The sequence below is a fragment of the Monodon monoceros genome, unplaced genomic scaffold (genome assembly GCF_005190385.1).
Source record: "Monodon monoceros isolate NGI ecotype Baffin Bay Population unplaced genomic scaffold, NGI_Narwhal_1 Super_Scaffold_13, whole genome shotgun sequence".
In the NCBI taxonomy this organism is placed as follows: domain Eukaryota; kingdom Metazoa; phylum Chordata; class Mammalia; order Artiodactyla; family Monodontidae; genus Monodon; species Monodon monoceros.
In genome coordinates, this window is record NW_021703769.1 from 22,336,338 (window position 1) to 22,351,233 (window position 14,896).

The window sequence follows — 14,896 nt, forward strand, 5'->3', positions numbered from 1 at the left end:
GTCCTCACCCAGGTGTGGGAAAAGGGTCAAAGGCAAGGACGGAGCCTGCTATGTCCCTAAACTGGTATAATTATGCCTTGTCTCTAACGAAGAGACTGAAAACCGTCTGAAAGAATGAAACCATCTCCCTACAACATCTTAATACGTATAGTGTTTGAAAAAATCGGCATTACCCTGGAAACCTGGGAATTTAAATTATTCTAAGGATAAGACACCTGTCCAAAGAGCTGATAATCACTTCGTCCATTTAGATAATGTGTATCAAGTACCTTCCGTGGGTGAAAATACTGAGGAAATGGGCAGAGAGGTCCTTGTTCTCAACAAGCTATAGGATAATGACTCATTAAACAAGCACCCAAGTATGTGAATAATTAAAACTTGGGAAGAGCACAACAGGGAGCCCCGAGAGGGAGAAAAGGGAAGGTCCCCAGGAATGGCCTCTGGGGAAGTGACACTCGGAGCGTGAAAAAGGAAAAGCAGGCCCTGACCTGGCTCTTCACATGCGTTATCTCTCAGACCCGTATGGTGGGTATTGTTATCCCCATTTTTCAGATGTTCGGGAAATGGAGGCAAAGAGAGGGAAGTGGTTCGACAACCAATCCTGTAAAGGCTTGCAAGTCATCACTGTGTCGTACAGTCACCCAGGCGTCTTACTTTGCCCTGTGACTCCAGTAACAGTGTGCTCAGTGTCACCTTAGCACGTGAGACATGCCAGCCAGCTCCCAAGCCCCCTCAGATCCCCCTTGCCCACCTAGCCGTGGGTCCCGGTGTGCCTAGAGTGAACTCTGTCCTGTCACTGGCCCCTGCCACCCAGTGGCAGAATGTGATCCCAGGTCAGGCAGTGGTTCTGAGTAGCCATAGGAATGATCAGCTAGGGCTGGGGGATTCGGGGAAAGCTTCCTGGAGAAGGGTGGGATCCAGACAGGCCCGAAGTGGAAAAAGGGCCTTCCAGTAATGGGAGGGGGCCTCACACACGCAAAGGCCCAGGAACAAAGAATGGAGCACGGCTACAGTGTAGAAGAGATGGGAGGCAAAGAAAACAGGGTCCGGTTTGCAGAAAGCCTTAACAGCCTGGTGGAGGGGCTGGAACCTGGTCCTGATGGGAGGGATCTCATTTGCTTGTGTCAGCAAGGAGGTCAGGAGGGCTGAGCTGGGGAGGGAGGGTGTCTGGGCACCAGGCCGGGAGCCATGGCTCTGTCCCCATCACAGCATCTCTTTCAGATTTCTCTTGGTGATGCACTTCTGGGTGTTCTGCTGAGGAACGATGGGAAGTCAGCCCAGCAGGGGCAAAGCCCTTCCAAGCCCAAGCCTGAGCCCCTGTGTGCAAGGCCAGGGGCCTGAGCCCATGCAAGCAGGTAGGCCGAGGGCCCCGGGGCAGCCAGGCCCTTCCTGAGCAGCCACTCCAGCCTCAAGTATCAGTGAGGACCTGCTGTATACCAGGACCTCCCCATGAACCACACAACCGGGGTCCCTGCTCTTAGGAAGCTTACATATTAGTGGTCAGAACATTAAACCAGATAAACTAGAAAATGTGAGAGTGACCAGAACTAACCAGGAGCGTGTGATGGTCCCCCAGCCATCTCCCATGGCTTCCCTCCTCCTAAACCAGGTTATCCAGAGCCTGAGCTGCAACCCTAAGACCAACCCACATCCATAGCTCTCCAAAGCTGCACCGTCCATTACGATAGCCACTAGCCTTATGTAGCTATTTCAGTTTAAACTGAAGTTAATTAAAATTAAATTAAATTAAATTAAATATTCAGCTCCTCAGTAACACCAGCCATATTTTAAGTGCTCTCCAGCCATTTGAAGCTAGTGGCTACCTTATTGGGCAATACAATTATAGAACATTGCCATTATCGCAGAAAGTCCTACTGGACAGAAATGCTCTTATCCTGAGAGGTGCTGTGAAATACTTGAAGCAAAATAGAGCTATGATGATTGGAAAAAATGAGTTCATGCAATGCATGGGCTGAACCTGTAATTGTGGTTTTCTGAGGCAGTCCTGACTAAAAAAATGCTAGTTTTTAGGACGATTAGACAAAAGTATCCTGCAATATCTAGTACTTTGATGTCAGAGCTACAGCCCCAGTTTGTTTCTTGTTCCCTGAAACAGCCCACAAATCCTTTCTCAAATCACATTCTGATTTGCTTTCGATAATGTATTTGTCAGGGTTCCCCAGAGAGACAGAACCAGTAGAATGTGTGTGTGCGCGTGTGTAAGAGAGAATTTATTTTAAGAAATTGGCTCACGCAGCTGTGGGGTGGCCAGTCTGAAGTCTGCAGGGCAGGCCAGAGGGCTGGAGACCCAGGGAAGAGTTGATGCTGCAGAATTCCACAGTGGAGTCTGGAGGCAGGATTCTCCCTTCCTCAAAGGACCTCAGTCTTTTTCTCTTAAAATCTTCAACTGACTGGATAAGGCCCACTCACACTGTGAAGGGTAATCTGCTTTATTCAAAGTCTACTGATTTAAATGTTAATCTCGTCTCAAAAATAGTGTCACAACAACATCTAGACTGACTGGTGTTTGACCAAATATCTGGGTACTGTGGGCTAGCCACGTTGACGCATAAAATCAGCCATCAGAGATAACAAGATTACTCTAAACCAAGCAGCACTTCTAGGAGGAAGGACACAGACACACAGTTAACAGAAGTAGAAGACTGCAGAGCCACACTGGATACCTGTGTTTGGCAGGCTCTCCCCCAAACTGAAAAGTCCTCTGCAATGGCTGGGGCTTCCTTTCTGCTCCTCAGCCCCCATCCCCAATATCCACCTTTCTTTTTCTTAAATACTCTTATTTTTTATTAATTTTTTTTCTTTTCGGCCGTGCTGCACAGCACGTGGGATCTTAGTTCCCCGACCCAGGATCGAACCCGCAGCCCCGTGTTGGAAGCGTGGAGTCTTAACTACTGGACGGCCAGGGAAGCCCCAATATCCTGCTCCTCTCTTTAACGGCAGCCTCCCCTAGCCCCCTTGGTCATCGATCGGCACCCTGGACCCTGTAGGCTCCTGCTGGGGAGGCAGCTGCCTCCTAGCCACACCGAGAGTGTGCACCGAGAGCCTGGGGCCCAGCAGGCCCTGCAGGAAGAGATCTGGAAACCACACAGACCCCCACCTCATTTCCTCTGAATCTAGCCACAGGCAGCGGCCCCGGGGCTGCTCTGAGTCATGCCCAGGATGCTGAGGGGGTGACCCCCCGGCAGGTGTCCTGGGGCCCTCCTTGCCTGTGGGAACTGAGGGGCACTGTGTTCCCCTCTCTGTCAGGGTCTCCAGGGGACGAATGGGCTTCTCTCAGTACTTCTACCCCTGGTCCCAGCAGGAGCATGGATTCTGGGCAACTCCTTTGTCCATCAGCCTTGCATCCATCCAAAATCTACGAAGGTTCTACCCCATGCCAGGCCTTGTGCCAGGACCGGGGGACACAGTAGTGGACAAGATGGACACAGTCCCTGTGTTCAGGGACAGTCAAACCTCAGAGACAGGTGCTAAACCAATAATCAATTACAACTGTGTTAGATTTTGATGACAGTGTTTTAAGGGACTCTGACCAAGAGTGTGTGCTGAGGGGCTCATCAGGGAAGAGACGTTTCATCCAAGGAGTGAAGGATGAAGGTGACTCAGCCGCCCGAGGGGACCCATCAGGGGGACAGCATGTGCAGCTCAGTGGCTCCTGGGGTGCAAGGCCAGGGCTTCCAGGAGGGGGAGGGGCCCTTCTGGCCACTGGCTCTGTTCTTGTCAGAGGACACCCTCCCCAGACTTACTTGTACCGTGTATTCGGGCATCAGGCAGGCATTTCCCTGCACCGAGGGATGGCCAGGCCCTACGTTCTGAGGAGCTCCTGTCTGGGGTCACCACGGGGGTCTCCACGTGTGTCTGGGAGGACATGTAGGAACTGGTCCATTTCCAGAATCACAGTCTCATTCTGCCCATGTCCCAGAGGCCCTCAGCCCACATAGTGTCCAGCTCTGTGTCTGCCCCACCCGTCCCCTGGGTCCTTGTCTGTCCTCTGCTCTCCCTCTCTCACTTCCTGGGGCCCCAGCTCTGTCTAGAGGGCCTCACAGAGGCCTCTCAGCCTCTGAGGAGCATCTGTGAGGCGCATAAACCTTTCTTGCTGACCTCACTGCTTCTCATAGCCTAACGCAGAGACCCCTACTGAGATGGGGCCTAATGCAGAGACCCCTACTGAGATGGGGTAGGAGGAAGAGAAGGGAGGGCGCTGGGGGGTGGGTGAAGGGTGCTCTGCAGCCCGTGTGTTTTCAGGACAAGTAGGCCTGGACAGGCATCAGGAGGTCTAGATGGTCGGGGCAGGCTGGTCCTGGAGTTGGGGACGAGGGGATGAGCATTCTGTGCTAAGGGAGCCGCTTCCTGCCTGCTGTCCAACCTCTGAATTGGACCTCAAGGCCATCACGTGCTCAGGACCAGTCCTGGTGTGATGGGGTGGGGTGCGGCGGCTTGGTGTCCTGTCTCTGTGACTCCCTCTCTGAATGCCAGCCTCCTGGGGAGTCTGGGCCTTTCAGAGACGTGCTGCTGCTGTCCAGCCCAGTCCCCCGACCCTGGGCCCGTGGGAGGACAGGGACAGGGTGATGTGGCATAGGAGCTGTGCCCGCCCTCCCCGTCAGACTGCCCCATGGAGCCTCGGTTGCCTTGCTGTGCAATGGGGCTGAATGGAGGTGACACATACAGCACCCGTCAGGCCCTGACACAGAGCAGGTGCTCAGGAAGAGGTGGCAGGTGTGTGACCAGGACACTTGACTGAGACACACATTCCTGCTGGGTGTCTGCTCTGGGCCAGGCCTGTCCCAGTGGGCCCTGGGGCTGCACCTCTTCTGAGGGGGCAGCACAGACCTACGCCTGTCGCTCTGGACAGAGGTCACAGGAGAGCCACTCTGCCCACGTGCACGGCACTCCAGAGTTACAAAGCCCGTCCAGGTCAGTGATTTCCTGGGCCCCTCCGGGAGCCCTCCCCCTCCCATGGCCGCCTCCCAGCCCCTCAAACCTAGTCCATCTGGTGGCCACCTCATCGGTGCCTTTCAGAAGCTGAGCTCAGAGATCCAGGCTGATACCTGCTTAGAGCTGTCGGCTTTAAGCTTGCTGAATTCCTTTATCAGAATCTCCTGTGACGATCTGTATAAAAATGGGATTGTAGCCAGGAGCCCCACTCCTCCTGCCACACCAGTCCTTTCCCCGAGGGGCCCCCAAGAGATGTCTGGGCACCCCCAGGGCTCTGCAGAGCCCTATGGAAAAGCATCAGATTCCAGGTTGCCATCCCAGGATCCCAGCAGACATGCCGCCCTAGGGTGCCCGTGGGAGGATTGATGATGGGAGCCCAGCCTCCACTGGAACTCATGTCTGGCCAGAGGGTGACCATCTCTGTCCCTCCATCCAGAGAGGAGCAAGGCCAAAGCTGTGGCCTTGGGCAGTTTCCCGGTAGGCGAGCAGGCAGAGCTGTCTCTGAGACTGGGGGAGCCATTGACCATCATCTCTGAGTAAGTCCCCCTGAGGGCATGGGGTGGGGTGGTCTCTCCCCTCCCCCGATCCCCGAAGATGCATTAGTGGGAGGAGGGGCCCCTTCCAGGGGAAAAGAGCATGGACTTTTGTGCTGAGCTCACACAGCACTGTAATGGTGGGATTTTAGGCAGCTTGACACACCTGTAGGGAAAAGCAGTGGGTGCGCAGGGCCTTGCAGGGGGGCCCTGAATCAGGCCATTCACTGCCCAGGAGGTACCCAGACTGGCTGGTGCAAGGAAACCTGGGAAATTCAGGTGGGATGGGTGGCCGCAGGACCTAACCTGGAGGGTCCTTGTGAATCCCAGATGAGCGGTGCCCAGGGCCTTGGCCCTTCTGAGAGGGGTCCCCTCGCCCTTCTCTCTCCAGGGATGGAGACTGGTGGACGGTGCTGTCGGACATCTCAGGCAGAGAGTACATCTTCCCCAGCATCCACGTGGCCAAAATCTCCCATGGGTGAGTTCACACCCCAGGCCCTGCCTCTGGGGAGCTTCCTGCTTTCTCCTCCCACAAGTGTAGTTCTTCACGCCCAGTCTTATGCTGAGCAAAGCTGGGGTCAGGGGAAAATCAGGCCCAGACCCTGCCCTCCAGAGGAGCTGACGACTGACTCTTAGGTCAGCCTGTGAGACATGGGAGCCCAGAGGAGAGGGCTTGGCAAGGCCTCATGGAGATGTGGCACCTGGGCTTTGGAGGGTGGCCGGGAATCTGGTGGTGGAGAATGCTGGAAGGGACTTGCAGGAGGTGGGGACAGCCTGCATAAGTGTCCCCAGAGAGCCTCCTCGGGCTGCCCTTCCAAGAGGCACTTCCTCAGGAGGGCTGGACTCGGGGACGCAGGGTCTCTCAAAAAATATGAGCCATCCCTTGCCCAGAGTAAGTGACAGACTGACTCCAGAGCAAATTCTATGTCGAGAGAGAAAGGCAGTGAATAACCTGGAGCCAGGGACATGTCACTGTGTGTGCTGTGACAGCCACGCTTCAGTTCTGAGGAAAAGCACGGCTCCCACACTGGATGGCCTTCCTTTCTGAAGCTCGTGGTATGTCTGGCTCTGAAGCAACATAGGATCCTGAGACATGTGGACACATCATAGAATCAGCTCGCGTCTCCCAGTGGTCTGGGCCTGCGGGGCAGGGTTTTGCCTCCACAGCCTGGCGTGAAGTTTAAACAGAGGAAACACCGACTACCTCTAAGAGTCCCCTTTCCTTGCCTGTGCTTCATTTATAGCCTCGATTTTCATAAGTCGTATGAATGATGTATTTTATTTACTATAAAACTAGGCTCAGTTTGCTGCTGGCCCCAAGAGAATCACAGCTTCTCTACTTTATTTACTTGGAATCAACTCAACCCTGACTCTGGCATTTCACAAAATGACAGGGAGGCAACCATTTCCATCAAATTGGCTTCTGGAGGCTTTGCCTGGGACCCCCGAACATGACTCTGGGGACAGTAAGAAGCTGAGGGACTGTAAACCAAAACATTCCTGCACGACTCCTTGAACTTTTCACTGCAGTGAAGTCCTTCATGGACACACATAGGTGAGGGATTGATTAAGTGAAGAGAGAAAAGGAAGGTGTGGGCTCAGAGTTATCAACAGTCCCAGCATTGGAAGAGGCACGTATGGCTGTTGATGGGCTACGTGATTTTTTCCAAAATTTTAGAATGTCTTGAACATTCTAGTTCCAAACTTTCTACCCACAAATAAGCTACAGTGGAAGTTAGATTTCAGTGATAATGAGTAAATGTTCACCTGCATACCTTTTGGCTACAAAGTTAAACTTTAAACTGTTGAAATAAAATATTTACTAAAATTAAAAATAAAGAGAGAGGCAATTCTTGGAGAGGTGAAGGCTTAGACAGGTGAGTGGATGGTGTAGGGGTGCTGGGGGGACTGGGCAGTGAGAGGAGAGGGTCTGGGATCACCTCACCTGCCCCCAGACCCTGGCCACTTGGGAATGAGATCTTTAGTTAGAAAAGGCTGGGGCTGACCCCATGAGATGGTCCTGGCTCCAGGGGCCTCGGAGGACAAGGACAAAGCTGGGGGCCCTGAGAGACCTGAGGCCAGCTCTTCATGGGACGTTTGGAAGTCTGAGGCCCACAGAGGGAAGAGAGGTTCTAGTAGAGTCTTGGGCCACCCACCCCCAGGCTGACCCCCGACCCTCTCTCTGCTCATCTCCCCGCCCCCAGGTGGTTATATGAGGGCCTGAGCCGGGAGAAAGCTGAGGAACTTCTGCTGCTGCCTGGAAACCCAGGAGGGGCCTTCCTCATCCGGGAGAGCCAGACCAGGAGAGGTGGGTAAGCTCAGCCTGCCATGGGCTTTTCCCTTTCATGCCAAGAGCCAGGTGTGATGTGACTTGGGGGTAGAGGTAGGAGGCCACATGTGGAGGGCTGGAGACCTGGCCTTGGAGTCGGGCAGTCTGGCTGACTGACCACATGTTGCTGCCGTGAAAGCCTATCAACAATGGGGCAGGGCTTCCCTGGTGGCGCAGTGGTTGAGAGTCCGCCTGCCGATGCAGGGGACACGGGTTCGTGCCCCGGTCCGGGAAGATCCCACATGCCGCGGAGCAGCTGGGCCCGTGAGCCATGGCCGCTGAGCCTGCGCGTCCGGAGCCTGTGCTCTGCAACGGGAGAGGCCACAACAGTGAGAGGCCTGTGTACTGCAAAAAAAAAAAAAAAAAAAAATGGGGCAATAACCTGCATTTCTAAAAGTGGTGTGAATTGCCCACGGGAGGGATCCAGCTCAGCCAACACTTTAGCAACCAGGACTCGTAACAGAGTATAGTCACAGGATTTCTCTGCCTTGACCAGCAATGATTTCTCCCTCCCCAAGACACAGCATGACCCTGATCTCTTGACAAGGTCTCTGTGCTTTGGTTCACCAGCCAGTCGGAGCCAGAAAACCCACTAGGAGTCACCTCATGATTTTCCTCTCTGTGCTGTGCAGATGGGGAAACAGAGGCCCACAGAGGGATAGGGACATGTCACACTGCACGTTCATATGGGACTTCTCCCACCCCAGGTGCAAACAAAACACGAAGTCGAGTCTGTCTCTGATGCCCCTGCTTCTCTCTGAGCTGCCCTGAGTCCCTTACAGCAGGGACAGAGAGGGACGTTGAAGGAGTGGCAGTGCCCTCGTTTATGTTAGGCTCTGTAAATGCCTTCAAACAACCCTGTGGGGATTGTACTTCCAACGTCCCCATTTTACAGATGAGGAACTGGAGATTTTGGGGAAGAGAAAGATTTGCCTGGGGAGACACAGCTAATAAGTGCAGAGCTGGGATTCAAACCCCGCTGAGGTTCATCGCACTTCAGACACCCAAGAGAGGCTCACCTGTGACAGTAATGGTAGCATTACAAGCACAGGGGCAGACTAGGGAGAAGCAGTTCAGGAGTGAGGACGGGCTGCCTGTGCTTCCCTTAACTGAACTCACTTTGATGCATCAGCAGGGTCCTTTGCTCTACTCAGTCTCCCCCCTGGGGCCCCTTCCAGTGCGTGTCTTTGCCTCTCCTTCCCTTCCTTTGGGAGCCCCCTGGGTTGACCTCTCCCCAGCCCCTCCTACTATTTTCCAGGCAGCGCCAGCATCTCTCACATACACCCGTAGGCAGGCCAGGGTGGGGGGCTGGCTCAAGTGCAACAGCTACAAACAGGAAACCATAGCGGTGCTGTTGGGGGCGGGGGCACTGTAGACCGGGCCCCAGTGAGTGTGAGAAGCCACAGAAAGTGCTCCGTGCTCAGCTGCCCCTCCCACACCCCTTCTCTGGCCTGGTTCAACCCCAAGAGCATAGTGACTGAAACTTATTGCCTCTCTGAGCCCCTTTTCTAAGAAGGCACATATACAAGAGGAACTGGTGGAGAAATAAAAGAGAAAGCAGATAAGAATCCATAGGATCTTTTTTTTTTCCTTGCAGTTTTATTGAGACATAATTGATACACAGCACTGCATAAGTTCAAGGTGTAAAGAATCCATAGGATGTTTAAGGATCCACAAAATTGCTGGGATTAAGGTTAGATTTGACTCTGAGGTTCCCCATAGCAACACCAAAAAGGGATAGATCAGAATGCAGCTCTCATTATCGAAAAAGGAAGAATTTGCCAATTCTGCAGGAAAGGCAATTTCCCAGTACTAATTTCTAATCTCTCATCCTGGGCTTCCTTTTGGAGAGTGTTTGTTAAGCTGCAGGTTACAACCCGTTTGTGGGCCAAGAAATCAGTTTGGTTCAGTGGTTATAGACCAGTGGGTCTCAAACCTGGGTGGGCATCAGAACACCTGGAGGGTTTGTTAAAACAAAGAACTGGTCCAGCTTTAAGAACCACTGATCTAGACCTTGGCTGTGTGTTGGAATCATCTGGGGGAGATTTATAAATTACTGATGGCTGCACCCCCCCCCCCAGAGTTTCTGATTTAATTGGTCAGGGGTGTGGCCTGGGCCCTGGAAGCTACAAGAGCCCCCCAGGTGATTCTGATGTGTAGCCAAGGTTGAAACCCATTGGTTTAGTGGATCTGGACCAGGGAGCGTTGAAAGTGAAATATAGCTGAAAACATTAGGATGCATCACTGGGGTTGGGGAAAATGTTGCTTCACCAAACTTTCTGTTTTCGATAATTTTAAGTGTGTTCTGGGTCACTGTAAAATTTCATATGTGGTTTGTGGTCAAAAAAAGTTTGACACTAAATCTGTACGGGCCCGCGTGACGCCACAGGATGGTGGTTCTCAGACTTGAGCGCACAGGAATTGTCAGGGGATCGTCTTGCTGATGTACTCTCAAGCCCCGCCGCAGACCTGCCAAATCAGACTGCTGGGTACAGAGGTCAGAAATCTGCTTCCTCCACAAGCTCTCCGGATGGTTCTCATGTTCTTTTAAGTTTGAAAACACAGTTCCAGTCTAGGGAACCCAAAATTAAGTAATGAGAGACAATGTTTTTCATGTTTACGTAATGCATCTTGTCATATATAACGGTAATTAACTGTTGACCCAGTGAGTGAGTGCTATCAGGATCAGCTCTTCTTTGGCCCCAGATCCGGACGTACCTGTGGGAAGAAAATTCTGTAGGGGTTTTGAGCCTGTGGGTGGACCAAGGCGGAAGGCCTGGGGCCACTGAGCTCCCAAGAACACTACTCAAGAGTCTGGAGGGGGAGGGGAAGACCCCCCATCTTCCCCAGAGTCCCTCTGGCATACCTGGTTGTGTTCTAGGCCTGGGGGGAGCCATGGCAGGGCCCAAGTCAGGCCGAAAACCTTGGTGTGTGAAGGGGCACAAAGAGTTTGTGGAGGTCCCAGGACTGCTCCAGAGGTCAGCGCCAGGGCCAGACCCCTAGAGCGTCACCCTCTTGCCTTCCTACTGTCCTACTATGTGTCTGTACTGTGTTGAGCATTGCGAGAGAGACTGATGAGCAAGACACGCTTCCTGCCCCTGAGGGACTCACCTCTATGATTCTGTCAGCCGAGAAGCACTTAAAAGCATCTCCTCTGAGTCAGGCCTGATAAGTTGTGATTCCTGCCCTCAGGCTTCAGACGGTCAAGGGTCCAAGGTGCAGCATCCTCGACGCTATCAGCTTCTTAGAGGTCTCAGAAGAAGTTCAGAGGGTCCTGCTAGACCTACGTCCCCCAAACAGGTTTTAACGTGCCCCCTCACACCACTGTGGACCCCTCCCCTCCTCCCGGCATCATCAGAACACCTGGGAGAACGTGGCTCCTGAGCCCACAGGTCACTGCAGGCCAGGGTGTGACACTGGCTAAGGCTGCTGGAGCTTTCTGGAATCCGGGACCTCATACTTTCCTTGCCTTTTTCCCACTGGCTCTCCCTCCAGGCCCTGCACCCAGCCTTAGCTCCTACCATTCCTTCCCACAGCCTGCCTCTGGCCCACTGCCCACCAGAACACTCCTTGAATGAACACACCTTGTTCTTTCCACTGCTGCACCCTTGCACACGAGCCTCCCTCAGGGCCTGGAAAGCCCTCTCCTCCAGTCCTCCACTTGGCCAACTCACACTGATCCTTCTCGACCCATTGCAATGCCATTTCCCCAGGTTATTTGTCACTCTTTGCTCTCAACTCCCACAGCATCCTGAAAAGACCTCTTCTGTAGCTGCAATAAACGTATTTCTTAAAGTCAGGGTATGCGGTCTAACAGCAGGGGAACTAAATACTTGAGATGAGGACCATAAAGGAGAATTCTGGCTGAGGGATGTGCTGAGGGACGGTATTTCTTTCCCCGGAGTATGACGATCTGATTACCCGTGTCTGGGGCTAGTGCAGTGCCAGCTTGTAGTAAGCGTTCAACACATGTTTACTGTATAAATGGATGAGTAAATGAGTGCATGTATGTACGCTGAGGGGAGGAGAGAGGATGAAGAGCTGGGGTAGGGTAGACTGACCCCCAACACCATCTGTGCTCACAGCGGTAGGAGTGCATATGGTGGCAAGGACTCCTCAAGTCTGCTTGTATCATGGCCGTGTCCAGTGTTTATCACAGAGACTCAGTAATTCATTCAACAAATAAAGATTGCATGGTGACTCTGTGCCAGCCACTGTTCTAAGTGCTGGGGATTCAACAATATAAAAAGCACCAATAAAGAGGTTAAAAAAACAGCAAAATCCCTGCCCACAATCTAGTTGGCAATGTGCATAGTGAACAAACAGTAATTGAGCAACTGATCAAGGCAAGTGCCACAAAGAAACAATAAAGCGACAGTTAAGAGGAACAGAGGAACATCCTCAGCAGGAGGCAGGTGTGCCTGGAGCAGATCCAAGGTCACCGGAAGTCAGGTCATGCAAGGCCTTCCCAGGGTGAGAGCTTCAGATTTATTTTAAGTGTTGACAGGGAGGGTTCTAAGCAGGGGAGTGACATGATCTGATCCCTCTACGCTGCAAAGAGAGGATTTGGCAGGGGATGAGGTGGAAGTGGGGAGCCACACGGGAAGTTGTTGCAGGCTAATAAGAAGTGGTTAGATTCCGGATATGTTCTGAATGTAGCCAGTAGGGTTTTCTGTGGGGCTGGATGGGAGGTGAGGGAGAATGGAAGCTGCCAGGGATGATGCCGGGGTTAGGAGCTTAGTAATGAATGGATTGTGCTGCTGTTTTCTGAGATGGGAAGATGGTGGGCAGATAAATTAGGACGATCCCTTGTGAGGCTCACAGTTGGTTATATGGTGGGGTGGGGTAGTGTTGAGGGACAGATGATGGGAGAATAGGACCTTTGGTGCTAGCACTTTTGTCTGGGCAAGCCTAGAGCTGGGGTTTCTACCAGGCAGAGAAGGTGTTCTGGAGAGGAGTTGCCTGAGTAGGAACTGAGTTGTAAAAGGAAGGCTGGCGGTTACGCAGGTGGAAGTGTGTTCCATATAAAGGGAACAGCGTGAACAAAGAACCAGAGAACTGATAAGGGCACTGGATGCTTGCTATGCGCCAGACACTGCTAAATGCTTTACCTACTTTACCACCTGAATCTTTGTGGCAATCTATTGAGGCGGGGACAATCATTATCCCCCTTTAGAAAGGAAGAAACAGATCTGAGAGGTCAACTAATGTGTCTTAGAGACACAGGTAGGGTTATAGGACGTAGGGGTGTTATAGTGTGTGACTCTGGGTGAGATATGAAACCAGGGAGTCCGAGTTTAAAAGACGTCCTGGAGGGCTTCCCTGGTGGCGCAGCGGTTGAGAGTCCGCCTGCCGATGCAGGGGACACGGGTTCGTGCCCCGGTCCGGGAAGATCCCACATGCCGCGGAGCGGCTGGGCCCGTGAGCCATGGCCGCTGGGCCTGCGCGTCCGGAGCCTGTGCTCTGCAGCGGGAGAGGCCACAGCAGTGAGAGGCCCGCATACCGAAGAAAAAAAAAAAAAAAAAGACGTCCTGGAACTGGGAGCCAGCCATAGATATCTGGGGCCGGCTGAGCAGCAGTGAGAAGGAACAGCAAGATAGCAGGCACACAGGGCAGTCAAAGGTGGCCTTGGTAGGTGACCTGTCCCCACAGCAGGGTGGACAACCCCACATGGGCTTGACAGAGCTTGTTTATTATCTCTGAGTCTACCAGTCAGATCCTCAGTGTAGCTGTGAGGACCCCTCCTGGTTCTAGTAACTGTGATGACAGTGGCCAGGGTGGGGTGGCTGGAGAACCAGGCCCCAAAGAGGAACTTGGTCACTTAGTTCAGCTGGTTGGTTGGCTTCCAGGGCCTAGTTTCAGATATGTATCCCTTTCCCAACCACAGAGCTTTTTCAGTGTCACAGCACAGCTCCAGAAGAGATTCTTCTTAAAGGTACAGAGTCAAGGAGTCTCCAGAGTCAGGTAGAAAACAATGAAAAGGAAGCAAGGACCTTACTCCATACTTCTCAAAGTATATTGACTTTGTATCCTGTAGCCTTGCTAAATTCACTTATTAGTTCTCGTCGCTTTTTTGTAGGTTCCTTAGGATTTTCTACATCTATGATCACACGTTATCTATAAATATAGTTTAACTACTTATTTTCCAATTCATATACCTTTTTTTTTTTCCTTGCCTTACTGCACTGGACCTCTAGTATAAAGTAAAGTGGTAAGAACATTCTTGCTTTGTTCTTAGAAGGAAAAATTCAGTCTTTCCCATTAAGTATGATGTTACTTATAGATTTTTCACAGATGCTCTATGTCAGGTTAAGAGGAAGTACCCTTCTGTGGTAGGCAGACTAGCCCCCCCAAACGATGTCCAGGTCCTAATCCCTGAAACATGTGAATATGACTTACCTTACATTGCAAAAGAGAGTTCGTAGACGTGATTAAGGATTTTGAGATAGGAAGTCTGTCGTGGATTATCCAGATGAGCCCAATGAAATCACAAGGGTCTTTATAAGATGGAGGCAAGAGGGTAAGAGTTTGAGAGATTGGAAGATGCTATGCTGCTGGCTTTGAAGATGGAGTAAGGGGCCATGAGCTAAGGAATGCTGGGGGCTTCTAGAAACTGAAGAGGCAAAGAAACAGACATTCCTCTAGAGCCTGCAGAAGAAATACAGGCCTGCTGATACCTTGATTTTAGTTTAGTGAAACCTGTTTTAGATTCATGACCCCCAGAATTGTAAGATAACACATTTTTTGTTGTTTTAAACCACTATATATATGGTAATTTGTTATAGCAGCAATAGGAAATTATTACACCTTCTATTTGTAGTTTTCTTTTTCTTTGTTTTTTAAAAATCATGATGCGTGTTGAATGTTGTCAAATTTTTCTACATTTCTGCAGGTGATCATGCTTTTTCTCCTCTATTCTACTAATTTAGTGAGTTAACACTGACGTTCAATTTTTAAATCAACTTGTATTCCTGGGATAAAGCCAATTTAGTCATAATGTATTTTTTTTATACATTGCTGGATTCAATTTGCTAACAGTGTGTTAAAGATTTTTTGTGTCTACATATATGAGGTATATTGG

General features: G+C 51.6%; 1 protein-coding gene across 2 annotated transcripts in view; it reads left to right on the forward strand.

Moving 5' to 3' along the window:
• Positions 1-6: 6 nt before the first annotated feature.
• The window catches only part of SLA2 (Src like adaptor 2), a 22,346-nt gene continuing 7,456 nt past the window's right edge, over positions 7-14,896 (forward strand). For both annotated transcript variants that reach the window (XR_003793335.1, XM_029221932.1), the window contains exons 1-4: positions 7-1,355; positions 5,390-5,489; positions 5,878-5,964; positions 7,691-7,794. Coding sequence is in view for 1 of the 2 variants with exons in the window: in XM_029221932.1 (XP_029077765.1) it covers positions 1,265-1,355; positions 5,390-5,489; positions 5,878-5,964; positions 7,691-7,794 (382 nt within the window). In the remaining variant the exon portion in view is untranslated. The remainder of the gene's footprint in view (positions 1,356-5,389; positions 5,490-5,877; positions 5,965-7,690; positions 7,795-14,896) is intronic.